At 35.5% G+C, this 13881-nt stretch overlaps 1 protein-coding gene across 1 annotated transcript; it reads left to right on the forward strand.

Annotated features, from left to right (window-relative positions):
• The first annotated feature begins 965 nt into the window (after window positions 1–965).
• On the forward strand, window positions 966–12932 carry LOC137745616 (probable polyribonucleotide nucleotidyltransferase 1, chloroplastic). Its single transcript, XM_068485593.1, has 25 exons — window positions 966–1297; window positions 2139–2207; window positions 2671–2777; window positions 2871–2913; window positions 3678–3761; window positions 4002–4066; window positions 4185–4341; window positions 4866–4922; window positions 5295–5408; window positions 5565–5828; window positions 6144–6218; window positions 6450–6563; window positions 7428–7520; window positions 7998–8176; window positions 8328–8511; window positions 8668–8715; window positions 8801–8873; window positions 9400–9473; window positions 9572–9679; window positions 9766–9860; window positions 10653–10716; window positions 10872–10925; window positions 11017–11058; window positions 11921–12323; window positions 12477–12932. The coding sequence occupies exons 1-24, from the start codon at window positions 1019–1021 to the stop codon at window positions 12227–12229; spliced, it is 2751 nt and encodes a 916-aa protein (XP_068341694.1). The 5' UTR covers window positions 966–1018; the 3' UTR covers window positions 12230–12323; window positions 12477–12932.
• The last annotated feature ends 949 nt before the right edge of the window (window positions 12933–13881 follow it).

Below are 13881 nucleotides of genomic sequence, written 5' to 3' on the forward strand. Positions count from 1 at the left end.
GACCTATGCGACAATGGATGAAAAAGTACATAACATAATATATCCAGAGGAAATATAAATAATATTTAATGAAAACTGACCGCACGATATATAATGAACGGTCATGATCACGGATTCCTCAAGATATCCAGGAAAAGGATCCTCGCCGGATCCTTTTCCTATCCAGAGCTGTAATTCCTGCGCGCAGGAAATAGTCAGTTCACATAAGATCCTTCATAAGTAACCAGTTGCAGGTCCTTGTTGGAAGTGGTAAAGAAATCTTTTTCAACAAGTAAAAGTTAAACAGAAGATAAAAACTCGCAAGCTCCATGAATACTAATAAAATGCAGCCCCCAATTTCCAACCAAAAGCAAAATTAATCTAGCATTAATTTAAGAGTCAAATATTCCCCCTAAGAAAAAATGTTGGTCACTCTTGTTACCAAAATCCTAGGCAACCAACCAGCATATCCCTCTCACATTAATATTGAATTAATTAATTTTTGTTAATGATCAAAGAAAAAGCTTTGAAATGCCCAAAAAATCTCTCCCAAAAGGGTTATCATTTTACTAATTTTCAGAATTAGAGCAATCTCATAAATTTTGAAACATAATTTAAGAAGTCATATAATTTTGGATATATGTTATTGGCACTTTAAGATTTTTAGACATAATTGTTTATGACAATAAGATTTGTAGAGTGCCAATAACGATTTCCTTTAAATATTCTCGAACTTTTTTGTACAGACAATTTATTGTCATTTTTATGTATTTTCGTATATGCTTACATATAAATTCAATTAATATTTAATATACTAATATGCTTACGTTGAGGTGGCAAAATGATAGTCCTTGTTAATTTCAGGGGCAAATGAATAATTAAGACTTTCTTCTTTTTTTTTCTTTTTTTTTTCTTTCAACCTTGCGCGCCTTTGAAATAAGCGGATAAAGTCAGCTGCTGCTGCTTCTCCCTCTCCCTCTCTCTCTCTCTCTCTCTCTCTAACCAGTAGAGTGAAGCGCCACACTGATAGAAGCAACAAATGTTGGCAAACCCTAACAGTTGCAGGCTCCACTGCCCCAATCCTTCCCAATTCCTGGATCCAAACAGGCCCAAATGTTTCCTCTTCCCAAACTGCCCTCGTTCCCCCTGCTTCTCCAGCAAGTCCAAGTTCTGCAATTTGTCCCTGCTTCTGCCCAGAAAGACCAGCAAGAAGGGGCTTGGCATCAGAGCTTTGTCTGAGCCCGGTGGTGTTTCGTCGAGCGGTCCTCAGGGATACCCTCAGCCGTACTCTGTCAAAATCCCTGTTGGTGATAGACATGTGAGTCGAGTTTTCACAAAATTTGGTAGTTTCATCTTTGAAGATAATGTATTTTGCATCCTTATTAGCCGCCCTTGTTCCGTTTTCTTTCGTGTTTTTCGTATCTTTTCGTTCATTGGATAATTGGGATTCTCCTAATCAGTTTCTTCTTCTTTTTATATGCATATTTAGAGAGATTTTGGATAGGATTTGTATCAAGTGTGTTGAATAAGTACTACAAAACTCCGTAAAGCGGTGTTAAAACTAAAGGAAATTGTATTCAGGAAGCTTTTGTAGAAACGCAAATGTAGTTTCTTCTTTTACAAATTAGTCATATAGCTGAAATGGACGAGATGTTGAAAGCGGAGTATAATAGGATCGAAAACCCAATTTCAAAATACTTCTGGTGTTCAAACTTGAAAACGAAACAAACTTAAAGTGGAGGTCTTGCTGATTATTTCGAGTGAGTGTCATATGAAGTACTAATCTGTTACTTCACATTGTTCGATTATTTTCTTTTGCGCTACTTTATATCTTCTTCAAGGGGCTCTTATCATGTGTTCCACTCATTTGCGCCTGGCAGTGCCATATGCATTACTTTCCGGAAAGATTAACTTCTGCAAAATGCATTTGAATTGAATTCTTCCATGATTGCTATAGATTATTTATAGAATCCTGGTATATGGAATGTCCCTTAGGACTGAAAAGTGTCCAAAAGTATTGGTTTTACAGAACATGTTTATCAGTTCAGTTAAATTGTGTGGACAATTGTGACGCATCTTCTTATTATTTAACAGAAAAAGATAATACTGAATTAAGCTCGATTGTTTTATCATGTAATATTTATTTGGAATCTTTACAGATTTTGGTTGAGACAGGTCATATTGGGAGACAAGCCAGTGCTTCTGTTACAGTGACAGATGGAGAAACCGTAAGTTATTTGTGCCTTAAAGCAAATGGCTCCTTCTCTAGTCTTGTACTTTTTTCCAGTACTCAGCAGACAACTTTGTTCAGCATGTCATATATATATATATAACTGTTATATTATTTGAGGAAATTTACATGTTTTTTTCTTTTACAATACTGATTTACCAAACTTTCATTTAGGATTTCCAGTTTTAGAGTGAACTTATGCCATTTCCTGATTTTTACTTATATTTCGAATTTCCATAAACTTGGAATATTGATGTTTCTACTAATATCATTTCATCCTTTCCTAACTCATTTTGTCATCTAATAATAGAAAGCTCTAAGGTTTTGCATTTGATATGCAGTAAAAATATGTTTTTGTTTTGTTGCTTTTGATAATAATCTTTAATTCCTGCTGTTATTTTGTAGCTGAATATTGGTATTCTTCCTTTGAAGATTTAGCAGATTTATGTTTCTTGTTGTAGATTGTTTATACATCTGTTTGTCTGGCCGACACTCCAAGTGAGCCTTCAGACTTCTTCCCTCTTTCGGTACATTATCAGGAGCGCTTTTCAGCAGCAGGTCGAACTAGGTTTGTCTTGGACTTTATTCCTCTGTGGTTAGTTGGTTAGACTCTTACTTATTGCTTGTGCAATTTAATACTTTGTATTTGACATTGTTTTAGTGGAGGCTTTTTCAAACGAGAAGGAAGGGCAAAAGATCATGAGGTACTTGCCACCAGCTTTTAGTATTAAGAACCTTTGAGAACCTTTGATCACCCCCCAACCCCCGCTTGACAGCTGGAGTTGTCTTGATTAATCATAGACATGCAGTTTGAAATGCTTGTTTCATGCGATTGCTATCACATTGCTTTATAGGTCTGGTGCATTGGTGTGTTTATCTGTTCTTCCTTAGAAAACATGCAACAGTTTGCCTTCTTAAGTTTTACATGTAACGTCTAGGTCCCAGGAATGAAAGAATCAAAGGTCGAATGCTTACTGTTTCTTTTTATTGAAAATGATGTTTTCTTTGATTCCTCTTTAGAGGTCTGTGCTCTTTTATCAGCCACCGAAAATTCAGGTATGCCTTTTGGCCAGTTGGTAGCTCCTCTCCTCATCAATAAGGGTGGAAGGTGTGGTTGTGGGTTCACGTCGTGCTGATTCTGAGTTTATTTACCAAACCAAAAAAATGAAAATATAAATGTAGATATGGCTTCTTATCAAGCATGTATATTTCAGATCAGATTTAAGAGCAGAAACGGTAGCTTGGAATTATTGTCCTAAACTTTCTAAGCTTTTCCTCTCTTTTGAGTTCCCATATTGGGAGATTGTCTCACTACAAATCCCACGTAAATGTACTGTTACGTGTTCATATTACATAACTCAACATTCCACCTTTTTTAATTTTTAAAAAAAAATATTTGTTTAGCTTTATTTGAGAGGTCTGATTCTGTACTATAGTGGATGGAATCAATCTGTCTGGTTCTGTGCAGGTTCTCATTTGTAGATTGATTGATAGGCCTTTGCGTCCAACTATGTTGAATGGCTTCTACCATGAAACTCAGATACTCTCTTGGGTACGTTCCATATGAGTTTCAACTGCATATATGTATGTGTTTTTAGATTTGTTAATTGCTTTATTTAAGCAAATAGCTAAATAGGTGGCTGTGTCTATTTTATAATTATTTAAAATTTAACTTATCAAAAGTTTTTCTGGTGCATGTGGATAGAATGCAATATAGAAATAAGGTGCCATTATATTGCTTGGTTTATGTTTCGTCTTGCTAACAACTTCCTTTGTCAACATACCCCTACAGGTTCTGAGTTATGATGGTTTACACTCTCCTGATTCTTTGGCAGTCACAGCAGCTGGAATAGCAGTGTAAGTCTGGCAGTTCCCAATTCTCTGGAGCATTTATGACACACATCTTACAATTTAGTTCACCTTTCTTACAAAAGAAAGTGACATTTTTTTATGCCTAATTATTCAACTTCCACAGGGCTCTTTCAGAAGTTCCAAACTCAAAAACCGTAGCAGGAGTGCGAATTGGTCTTCTCGGTGACAAATTTATCGTGAATCCAACAACAAAGGAGATGGAAGACTCTGAGTTGGACTTGTTGGTTGCTGGCACAGATAATGCAATACTGATGATAGAGGTAAGTTACTGAAAAGTTAAATGTAATGTTTGACAATTTCGAATTCTCAGCCTCTGTAATTTTCCTTAGGTGTAGCGGAAGGAATGTCTATTGCAGGGTATGGATAATCAATATTTAATTTATCTGTTCATTGATATGCTATTGTAATTGAGGCAAAAAAAAAACATGTTTTAGTAATTTTCATCTCAATTTACACTATGTAGAAAACAGTATTTAGAAAGGGTACTTGGCTATCCAATACATAATCAGCAGTGAATCAAATTGCACCCTTGCTGTTTGTAATTGAAAAAAACAAAAAAATCTTTTAGTAATTTGCATCACTTCAAGTAGATTTTTACTTGGTTTTGGGCTTTTAAATTCATTTTTTATCTGCATTACTTTATTTACTCATTATACATTTGACATGAAAGTATTAATTAACAGTTTTCATTCTCTGGTGGTAGATATAGTAGTTCCACAAAGTTTTCTATGTTTCCTTGTCTTCATGCTGACTCACACCCATTGGTGTAACATCTTATTTGCAGGGCTATTGTGATTTTCTCACAGAGGAAAAGTTGCTGCAAGCGGTAGAAGTTGGGCAGGTTGTTACTTCTTTTGAGTATGCAGTCTACTGGCTTGCACGAGTTATAGTTTATTATTTGTTTTAGGTTAAATAAAGGATTAAGCTAAGTTCAGTTATCTTGGCCTTGCCAAGACTAAACCCTAGATCTTCTAGTTAGACCAGCAGCAAGCTTGTAGCTTGTATCTTATGTACTGTATGGAAGTTATATTTATATAAAATAAAAAAAATCCAAACCATGTTTACTAAGTCGTTGCTGGGAGATCTGCAACTCTATTTGGTTGGTAAAAGAGTTTTTTTTGTTAGTTATTTCTTTGATTGTTTATTAGAACAATCCCACAACAGACACAAATCCACATTAGATGTATAAACTTTACTTATACACCAATGTCAGGATGCCATACGAGCAATTTGCAATGAGGTAGAAGCTTTGGTGAAGAAGTGTGGAAAGCCAAAAATGCTTGATGCAATCAAATTACCTCCCCCTGAGCTATATAATCATGTTGAGGTATGCTTTCTCTCTGTTTTTTGTAACTGAAAGATATCACCTTTTGAATTAGATGATTGCCGATTACTTAGTTTTCCATAAGAAAAGTGTGTTTCCTTTACTTTTTGATATGTGCCAAGCATTAAGTACTCACGAATTATAGATTACCATGTGCAGGAAATTGCTGGTGATGAGTTGGTAAGAGCTCTGCAGATTAAGGGAAAGATTCCTAGAAGGAAAGCTCTCTTGTCATTGGAAGGAGAAGTTTTAACTATACTTACAGAAAAGGGATATGTTAGTAAGGATGCAGCTCCCGGAGGCAGTGAAACGATACCGGATATATTTGAAGATGAAGAAGAGGATGAGGAAGTGGTTGTGGATGGTGAAGTAGATGAGGGTGATGTTCATATAAAACCTAGTTCACGAAAGTCAACCCCCTTGGTATAGAACAGTTCTTTCTATTCTGCATTCAAGTGTTTTGTGGTTATGTGAATGACATTATCTTTTATTGTAAATATATATATATATATATATATATATATATATGTAGTGTATGTATTTATCCAAATGTCTGTTAATATTTAAGAAAGATGGAATCATCTTATTCTATATGTTTTCTTAACTAGAAGTTTTGATTTGTTGATTGCTCTGGAATGGTGTTAATAAAGTTTGTATTATTCTTGGTCTGTCTCTGAGTTTTCTGAACACATGATTGTGAGTGCAGTTTTTGATACAGTAATTTTTATTGTTTTCTAGTTCTTTTCTGAGGTAGATGTGAAGCTGGTATTCAAAGAAGTTACATCCAAATTTTTGCGAAGACGCATTGTGGAGGTATGAACATTTTCTTCTAGTTAGATAAGCTTTACTTAAGAATATTTGAGGTAGATGTGAAGGTGGTGCTTACTTAACTAGGTATTGTATTATAGGTTAAACTTATGACCTTAAATATTTAAGTATCAAACTGATAGGAACCTTATTTTTAACTGTGAAGTAGATTTTTGTCATCTAGCTGTTACAAGTGCTATTCTAGTTCATGTCTTAGACTTTTTTTGGTTGTTACAGGGTGGTAGAAGAAGTGATGGACGTACCCCAGATGAGATACGTCCAATTAATTCAAAATGTGGACTGCTTCCAAGGGCACATGGAAGTGCTCTTTTCACACGTGGGGAAACACAGGTTTTGAATTTTATTATTCAGCATGACTCGATGACTTACCTGGTTGTGTTTTGTGTACTGTAACTACTCTTTTCTATTGTGATTAATATGTGTAGTTAAAACTTAAATCATGTGTAGATAGTTACCTGTTGTTCATGTATGGTCGCCTTTGCGACATGTGCGCTTGTGTTTTAAGGATTTCAGCATGATTTATTTCTTCCAAGCACTTAGTTCCATGAATATATCCCAATAGTAAAAGCCAGTTACCTCTCATATGACTTTAATAGTATGAATGGTTTAGTGGTATTCCTCTTCACTTATAAGTGAGAGGTCTTAGGTTCGATTCTCACCAAAGGCGGGTTTGAACCATATTATTGCTAGCCCATTGTGAGGCTAAGCCATCCCCGCCCCGCTTAGTGTAGATAATATCGTTTGATTAAAGAAAAAAAAAATATATATATATATAGTATGAATGGTTTTACAAATTAATGTGAATGGCTTTTGAAATAGGGTTATGTCTGGCTATCCCAGTCGTCGAAGCTAGTTACCTCTTATATGTTGTTAATGAGATCAGTATACTAGTGATGGAGCCGAAGAGTATCATTGACTTCTTTAATTCGTTTAAAGCCTCTCAGTTGGCTCTCATTTGTACTAACTAAGCCTGTTGCTAGTCTCTTAATGCACAGTTTTTATTTATAGATTTTTTAGGTTGTCACATTGCCACTCTTATCTTTATTTAGTTTAATCTCATATCTTGCCAGAAAATGAATTTCTCAGGCTATCATTTAACAAGTGTTATTTATTCAGTTATGTGGGTATTTAAAGGCTGTAAATGTTTTTAGTTTAGCTTCATTAACCATTTCTTTTCATTTTTTTCTATTGTAGTCATTGGCTGTTGTTACACTCGGGGATAAACAGATGGCACAGAGGTTAGACAACCTAGTAGGTGATGACGAATGGAAGAGATTCTATCTCCAGGTCTCTCTATATATCTCTTATTCTTAGTAACTTCACTATGTGGTAAACATTTTATGGCAATGTAGTGGCTCTGGCACACATGTAGTTTCATACAGATATAAATATGTACATCTGTTCATGATGTGATATTCTGCCCTTCTTTTCTGATCTTAAGTAAATTTGTCTTTTGTGATTTCATCTGTTTCCTTTAAGCATTTAACTTATGATTGTCATCTATTGTTGTTTTCTTTTGTGTTATTTTGGAAGTTATCGTCATAATTACCAACATGGTCATAATTGGAGTTACAGAGAAACAAGTTGTTTGATTTCATAACAATTTTCTCTGTTTGAACTTTGGAATTACCACCATTCATTGATGTTTGAACTCCACTAAGTAAATCATGCTGCAATTGTTACCATTGCCATTTCAAAATATTTTTGCATTTCTTCATGCTTATACCATTTGGGAACCTGGCTAATAATGTTTTGATTTTTCAGTACACATTTCCCCCTTCATGTGTTGGGGAAGTTGGACGGACTGGAGCCCCTAGTAGAAGAGAAATTGGCCATGGAATGCTTGCTGAGAGAGCTCTTGAACCAATTTTGCCTTCCGAAGATGATTTTCCTTACACTATACGTGTTGAGAGTACAATTACTGAAAGCAATGGCTCTTCAAGGTTGACCTTCCACCAAATAATTAATTTCATTATCAAATATATTTCAAACATCTATAACTTGGTCTATATTCTTTTGAATGGTTTTGCACATATTAATCCAACTTATAGCACTAAGATGTACATCTTAACACCATTCTTCTGCGGAATACAGTATGGCATCTGTTTGTGGGGGCTGCTTAGCTTTGCAGGATGCTGGGGTTCCAATCAAGTCCTCTATAGTTGGGATAGCAATGGGTATGGTTTTGGAAACTGAGGAATTTGGGGGAAATGGTGCTCCACTAATTCTGTCTGACATAACTGGATCTGAAGATGCATCCGGGGATATGGATTTCAAGGTCTTATGTTCTAGAATTTATTTAATTCACTATCCTAGAGTTTTTGTTGGTTTTTCCTTGCTTTTGTTCACATGTGAAATCATCTGTTGTCAAAGTGGTCTGCAAAGATCATGTTTTATGGCATCATATTTGTATTGAATAATTCAGTGATTGCAGGTTGCTGGAAATGAAGATGGTGTAACTGCATTTCAGATGGACATAAAGGTCAGCTATCACATATGTGCTGTTTGCGTTGTGTGGGATTTCTGTGCATTTTAGTGAGTAATAATCAGAAGCACTCCTATCTTAGGTGAGCGGGATTACATTACCAGTTATGAGAGAGGCACTCCTACAGGCAAAGGATGGCCGGAAGCATATTATTGGTATAGTTTACTAATTTCTTCTCTCATAAAGGTAGTTGCACTGATTTACAAGAGTTCCTAATAAGTCTAGTAAAAGTAAAGTTATTACAAAGTCAACTCTCCTAACTAATTTTACGCTATTTATAACCTAATTACAGCGACAAATGCTAACAGTTTTTGTTGAAAATTTATATCCTTCTGACAAAAGTGCTACCATGTAAAAGTGCTACAAGGTAACAATACTGCCTCCAAGCCACACCCAAACATGTGCCAACACAACTAGCAAATTATCTGCAGTTGAATTGATTAAACACTGGTTTTGCTTTAGACGGCTGCATGTGTACAGATGTTGTTGATCATCTTAACTTCTTGGAGTAGAGCTTGTGGGTCAATTTATATGTTTGTGTGTTACACTTTTGTAGGTTTTAAACAACTACAAAAGATGTTGAGTTTAGTTGTTTGGATTGTAGAGATATCGTATTTTGTTCTGTCAGTAGAAGTCTGAAGTTAATTTTTTGTGTTTCTGTTATTTTGGGTAAAAAATTAGCGGAAATGTTGAAGTGCTCACCTCCTCCTTCAAGATCGCTTTCTATGTATGCACCACTGATTCACATAATGAAGGTTTGTTGATTACCGGAACAATATTGCTAAGCAAGTTATAAAACTGATGATCTGAAGTATGTAATCTGGTTCTTGCTCACGACCTGATATTGTGATAGGTCAACCCTGATAAAGTAAACTTAATCATTGGTAGTGGTGGGAAGAAGGTGAAGAGTATTATAGAAGAGAGTGGAGTAGATGCCATTGACACACAAGATGACGGGATTGTAAGAGCAGACAATTACCCAGTCAGACCATATTATTCCCTTAAAAATTTCACCATAAAACATTACTTATGTTCTGGGTATTGCAGGTGAAAATTACTGGCAGGGATTTGTCTAGCATAGAAAAGTCTAAAGCTATTATTACTAACTTGACAATGGTTCCGTCAGTTGGCGATATCTTCAGGTAGCTGTTTCTTATGTAGAAAAATATAGACACATTCACAAAAGATACTGTTATTGCCTTTATAATTCAATAGTATTAAATATCATAGCTATTGCAATATTTTTTCTTTGTTTTGTAAAATTTAAAAGCTTCATAACTACATTCTGCATTATCACTTTTACATATAGTTTATACAGTTGGAGAACATTCCTTGATCTCTTTGAAATATGTTGTCAAGAACCATGCTGTATATAAAGTTATGTAAAATACACATCAAGTGAAAGTAATGGTAATGGTAAATTCTGAGGAAATGTAGTAATTATTAACTATATTTAATATCACGACAATTATAAGGTGGTAGTGACATTTTTTTCCAAGTCAGCCTGCTTGCAAAAATAGAGAGATCTCATTTAAACTAAAGCGATTTATGGAACTATTCTCAACAATCTTATGGACTAAAGACCAGGATCTAATACTCCCCTTGATTTTGTACCTTTTCATATTTATTTATTTTCTGAGGCTTAGTGAAAGAGTATATCAATATATTAGCTGAAAACTGGCCAAAGTCCCTGTACTCATAAGCACTCCAGGCACTCTGTTGCTTATGAGAAATTGTAGGCTATCTGAATTTTGTGTCTGCTACTACCAGAACGTAGCTTCTACTCAAGTGTGGTATGGGAACTCATAACTGATGCATGTTGTCATTCATTAGTGTATCTGGAAACAGGACATCTTTTTCATATGCCTTCTGTGTGGTTAATTATGGTTTAGATTACTAGCTAACTGTTTGACTTTCTGGCTTTGATGTATCAGGAACTGCGAGATCAAATCAATAGTTCCATATGGAGTATTCGTGGAAATAGCACCTGGGCGAGAGGTATAATCCAGTGCATCCTTAGTACATTATTTATTAGTTCTTTTGCCCCTGTAAGCGTTATAAACCTAGTGTTATATAGAGATAGGCCTCAACTTATAAATAAATGGGGTTAAATCAGTACATCAACAGAGATCTCACTTCTCAATCTTTTACAGGGACTTTGCCATATTAGCGAGTTGACTTCAGAGTGGCTGGCCAAGGCAGAAGATGTAAGCACATAATGTTTTTCTATATTACTATATGTGTGTGAGTGTTTTATGATCATGGAGATAAAAGCTTTCTTGTTTATTTTTTTAACAGGCTGTTAAAGTTGGAGATCATATTGATGTTAAACTTATTGAGGTACGTTCTGTCATTCCTGACATCTTTAAAAAAACAAAACCTAACGTGAACTGTTCAGTGATAAGCGATTAGTTAGTGTCAAATATTCATCTCAGTGGAACAATAACATTTGCTAACAGCCAGATCAATAAGAAAATTGTAGAGTTTCCTTATCCTAGAAGCGTGAAGAACACGTCTTTTCTAATAAGATAAGCAAAATCCATTATAGTCTATGGTCCTGCAAACTCTGGTCTCATTAAGGGAAGTTTGAATCCAGTCCTAACCTTTGCATCAAGTTGCTACCTCATGACTTGAGCCTGTGTAGTTGTGTTTTCTAGCCTGAAACTTTTACCATTGCACTCAACGAACTTTCTAATACTTCATCCTCCATTGTAAGGCCCCTTTCAAAGCGAAGAGTCCTTGCACATTGATAACATGTTGACAAGACCACTGATTAGAGTTGGTTCAAAAACTTTATGCCGATGCATACAACTGCCAGCTTTTGATGGCAGCAACTCTAGCATTCATGTGAGAATTTGAAGTACAACTGTCCTTTGCACAATCTGTCCGTTATCCCTGGCGTAAAAATTTTGGAAACATTCCTGATGTCGTAATTTCAGCAAACATTGCATCATTGGTTTTAAGAAAGCTCTTTTATAAATAGACTACTGACAGGAGTAGTTGCAGACCAGATGGTTTGTTTTTTCTTGTTAGGTAATCAGTTTAGTTGTTTTTGTAAATTTTTGTAGTGTTTGTTTATGTAGTCTGCCATAACCGTGACAGTGCCTTCTTTTTTCATTCCTTCGTATCTGTTGATCAAGTTTTGCTTTTACCGGGCCAACTATGAAGGACTATAATCAGATAATTTGGCCGTAAAATGCAGGTAAATGAGAAGGGGCAACTTCGCCTTAGCCGCAAAGCTCTACTTCCAGATACAGGTGTAGAGAATGCCAGTGCAAAGCAGTCTACAGGTGACTCCAATGATGTAGCTTCTCAAGAAACATCTGACAAGGATTCTCCAAAGAGGGAAGAGCTCCCGCAAAAGAAGTTTATTCGGAGATTAGTCAGCACTGCCAAAGATAGACCAAACATCAACAAAGATAAGACAAGGAAGAGCAACAGTAAAGTAGCCAGTAGCGTCTCCAGCAAGGACGAAAATACTTTAGTGAATGGAGAGGCTAACATTGGATAGTATGGAAATTTTCTTCTACTAACTCACGAGGATTATTTATTGCTCCTGTTTGTTGAAAAATGATGGTGCCATGCCTTCAGCTAAGGAAGAAATGGTATGAGTTACCTACCTATATATTCTTTAATTGTCATATATCAGGTTCATATGATCTACTTGAAGTAAACTAGATTTTGAGCACGATATATACGCTTTATTTGTATTACTTAAGCATTCACTAATTGGAAAAGATGGAATCTGCTTTCGACAGGAAATCATTTATTAGCATGTTCCACCAAAAGGCTCGCGTAGCGTGCATTGACGTGAATGTGTCACATTTTACCAAGGAACCTGAGTAAGTGTAACTACATCGTGTGTTCTTTAGGAAAGCTGGGAAAAGTTGCTGAAGCAATGATTCTTACTTGCTCAAGACTCCATATGATGTGGGGTAAGCTTCCTTGCTAGGTGCTTGAGAGTTTCTTTTGCAATACAGGAGGATGCCATGGCGCATTTTTTGTTCAGATTTCAACACGGAGTTTCATTTCTGTTGGCTGTTTATTGCAGCACCACAATAGTTTTGCCAGTATGTTGTAAACGATCACGGTTGAGTTCCGTCATACGTTTTCTTTTAAGTTTTTCCTGGCTGTCACTCAAACACCATCCGACTCTAGCTATGGACTGATGCTTGTAAATCTTTGAGCCATCTATTAGTCTTGTAAGCGGGAGAGGGATTGTTGCCTGGTTCTGTTGCTCGAACCACACATCCGACAATGCTGTCGGGTTGTACACAACCACGTTCAGAATCGGATTGTGTATCCAACCCGCAATCCCAACCAGTGCGGCATTACTAATCAAAATAGTGCCGTCGGGAAGTAACTCACGAGGGTTTGGGTCGGTTATTTTGATCTGCCCGCATTTTTTTTTAAGGAAAATTAATGAAAAAGGTTTGAAAATTTTGAGTTTTAATCAAAGAGACAAAAATTTGTTGTAAGTGAATAGTACCATGAGTGATTTTTTAGAGTAAAAATGTCATTTTTCGTTAAATTGAACAGTATCAGGAGTGTTTCGTTAAAACTCTTTTTTTTATGCTTCCACAAAAGTCCGGTTTACAATCATTGGAACAAGACCACAAACCAAAACCTCCACCTCCATATTTTGCGCTTGCAAGTTTTTGAGCCACCACTAGGGAGTTAAACTTAAGACTTCTCCACTAAAAATAGCTTGGTTCAAGCCTTTTTGGGCAACTCAAATGATTTTTTAGAGCTTAAGTTTTGCTCGTTTGTTAAGTGAACTCTCAACTTTTGTTTGACTCAACTAATAAAACTGAAAAATTAATATGAAAAAAACAAATAAAATATGTTGAAGCCTTTGCCCAAAAAAATATATAGAATAAACTGTTGATTCAATACTGAATTATCACCTCAATGAAATTAAATCTTTAAATTATTTTTTAATAAAAAAGATCCTTAAATTGATTAAAAACTGCTATACGAAGAGCTATTTCATCAAATTTTTTGTCAACTTATATGCAACTTTAAGGCCTTATGAGCGAGAAAATGACACTCTCTAAAATGTGTCATGTGATTTAAATTAATGAAAAATTGAATATAATAGTTTTGAACCTTACATTAAAGATGTAATTGACAGACTTTTATTAATTTAATTATGAAGGACTG

Source organism: Pyrus communis, chromosome 9, assembly GCF_963583255.1.
Source record: "Pyrus communis chromosome 9, drPyrComm1.1, whole genome shotgun sequence".
Classification (NCBI taxonomy): domain Eukaryota; kingdom Viridiplantae; phylum Streptophyta; class Magnoliopsida; order Rosales; family Rosaceae; genus Pyrus; species Pyrus communis.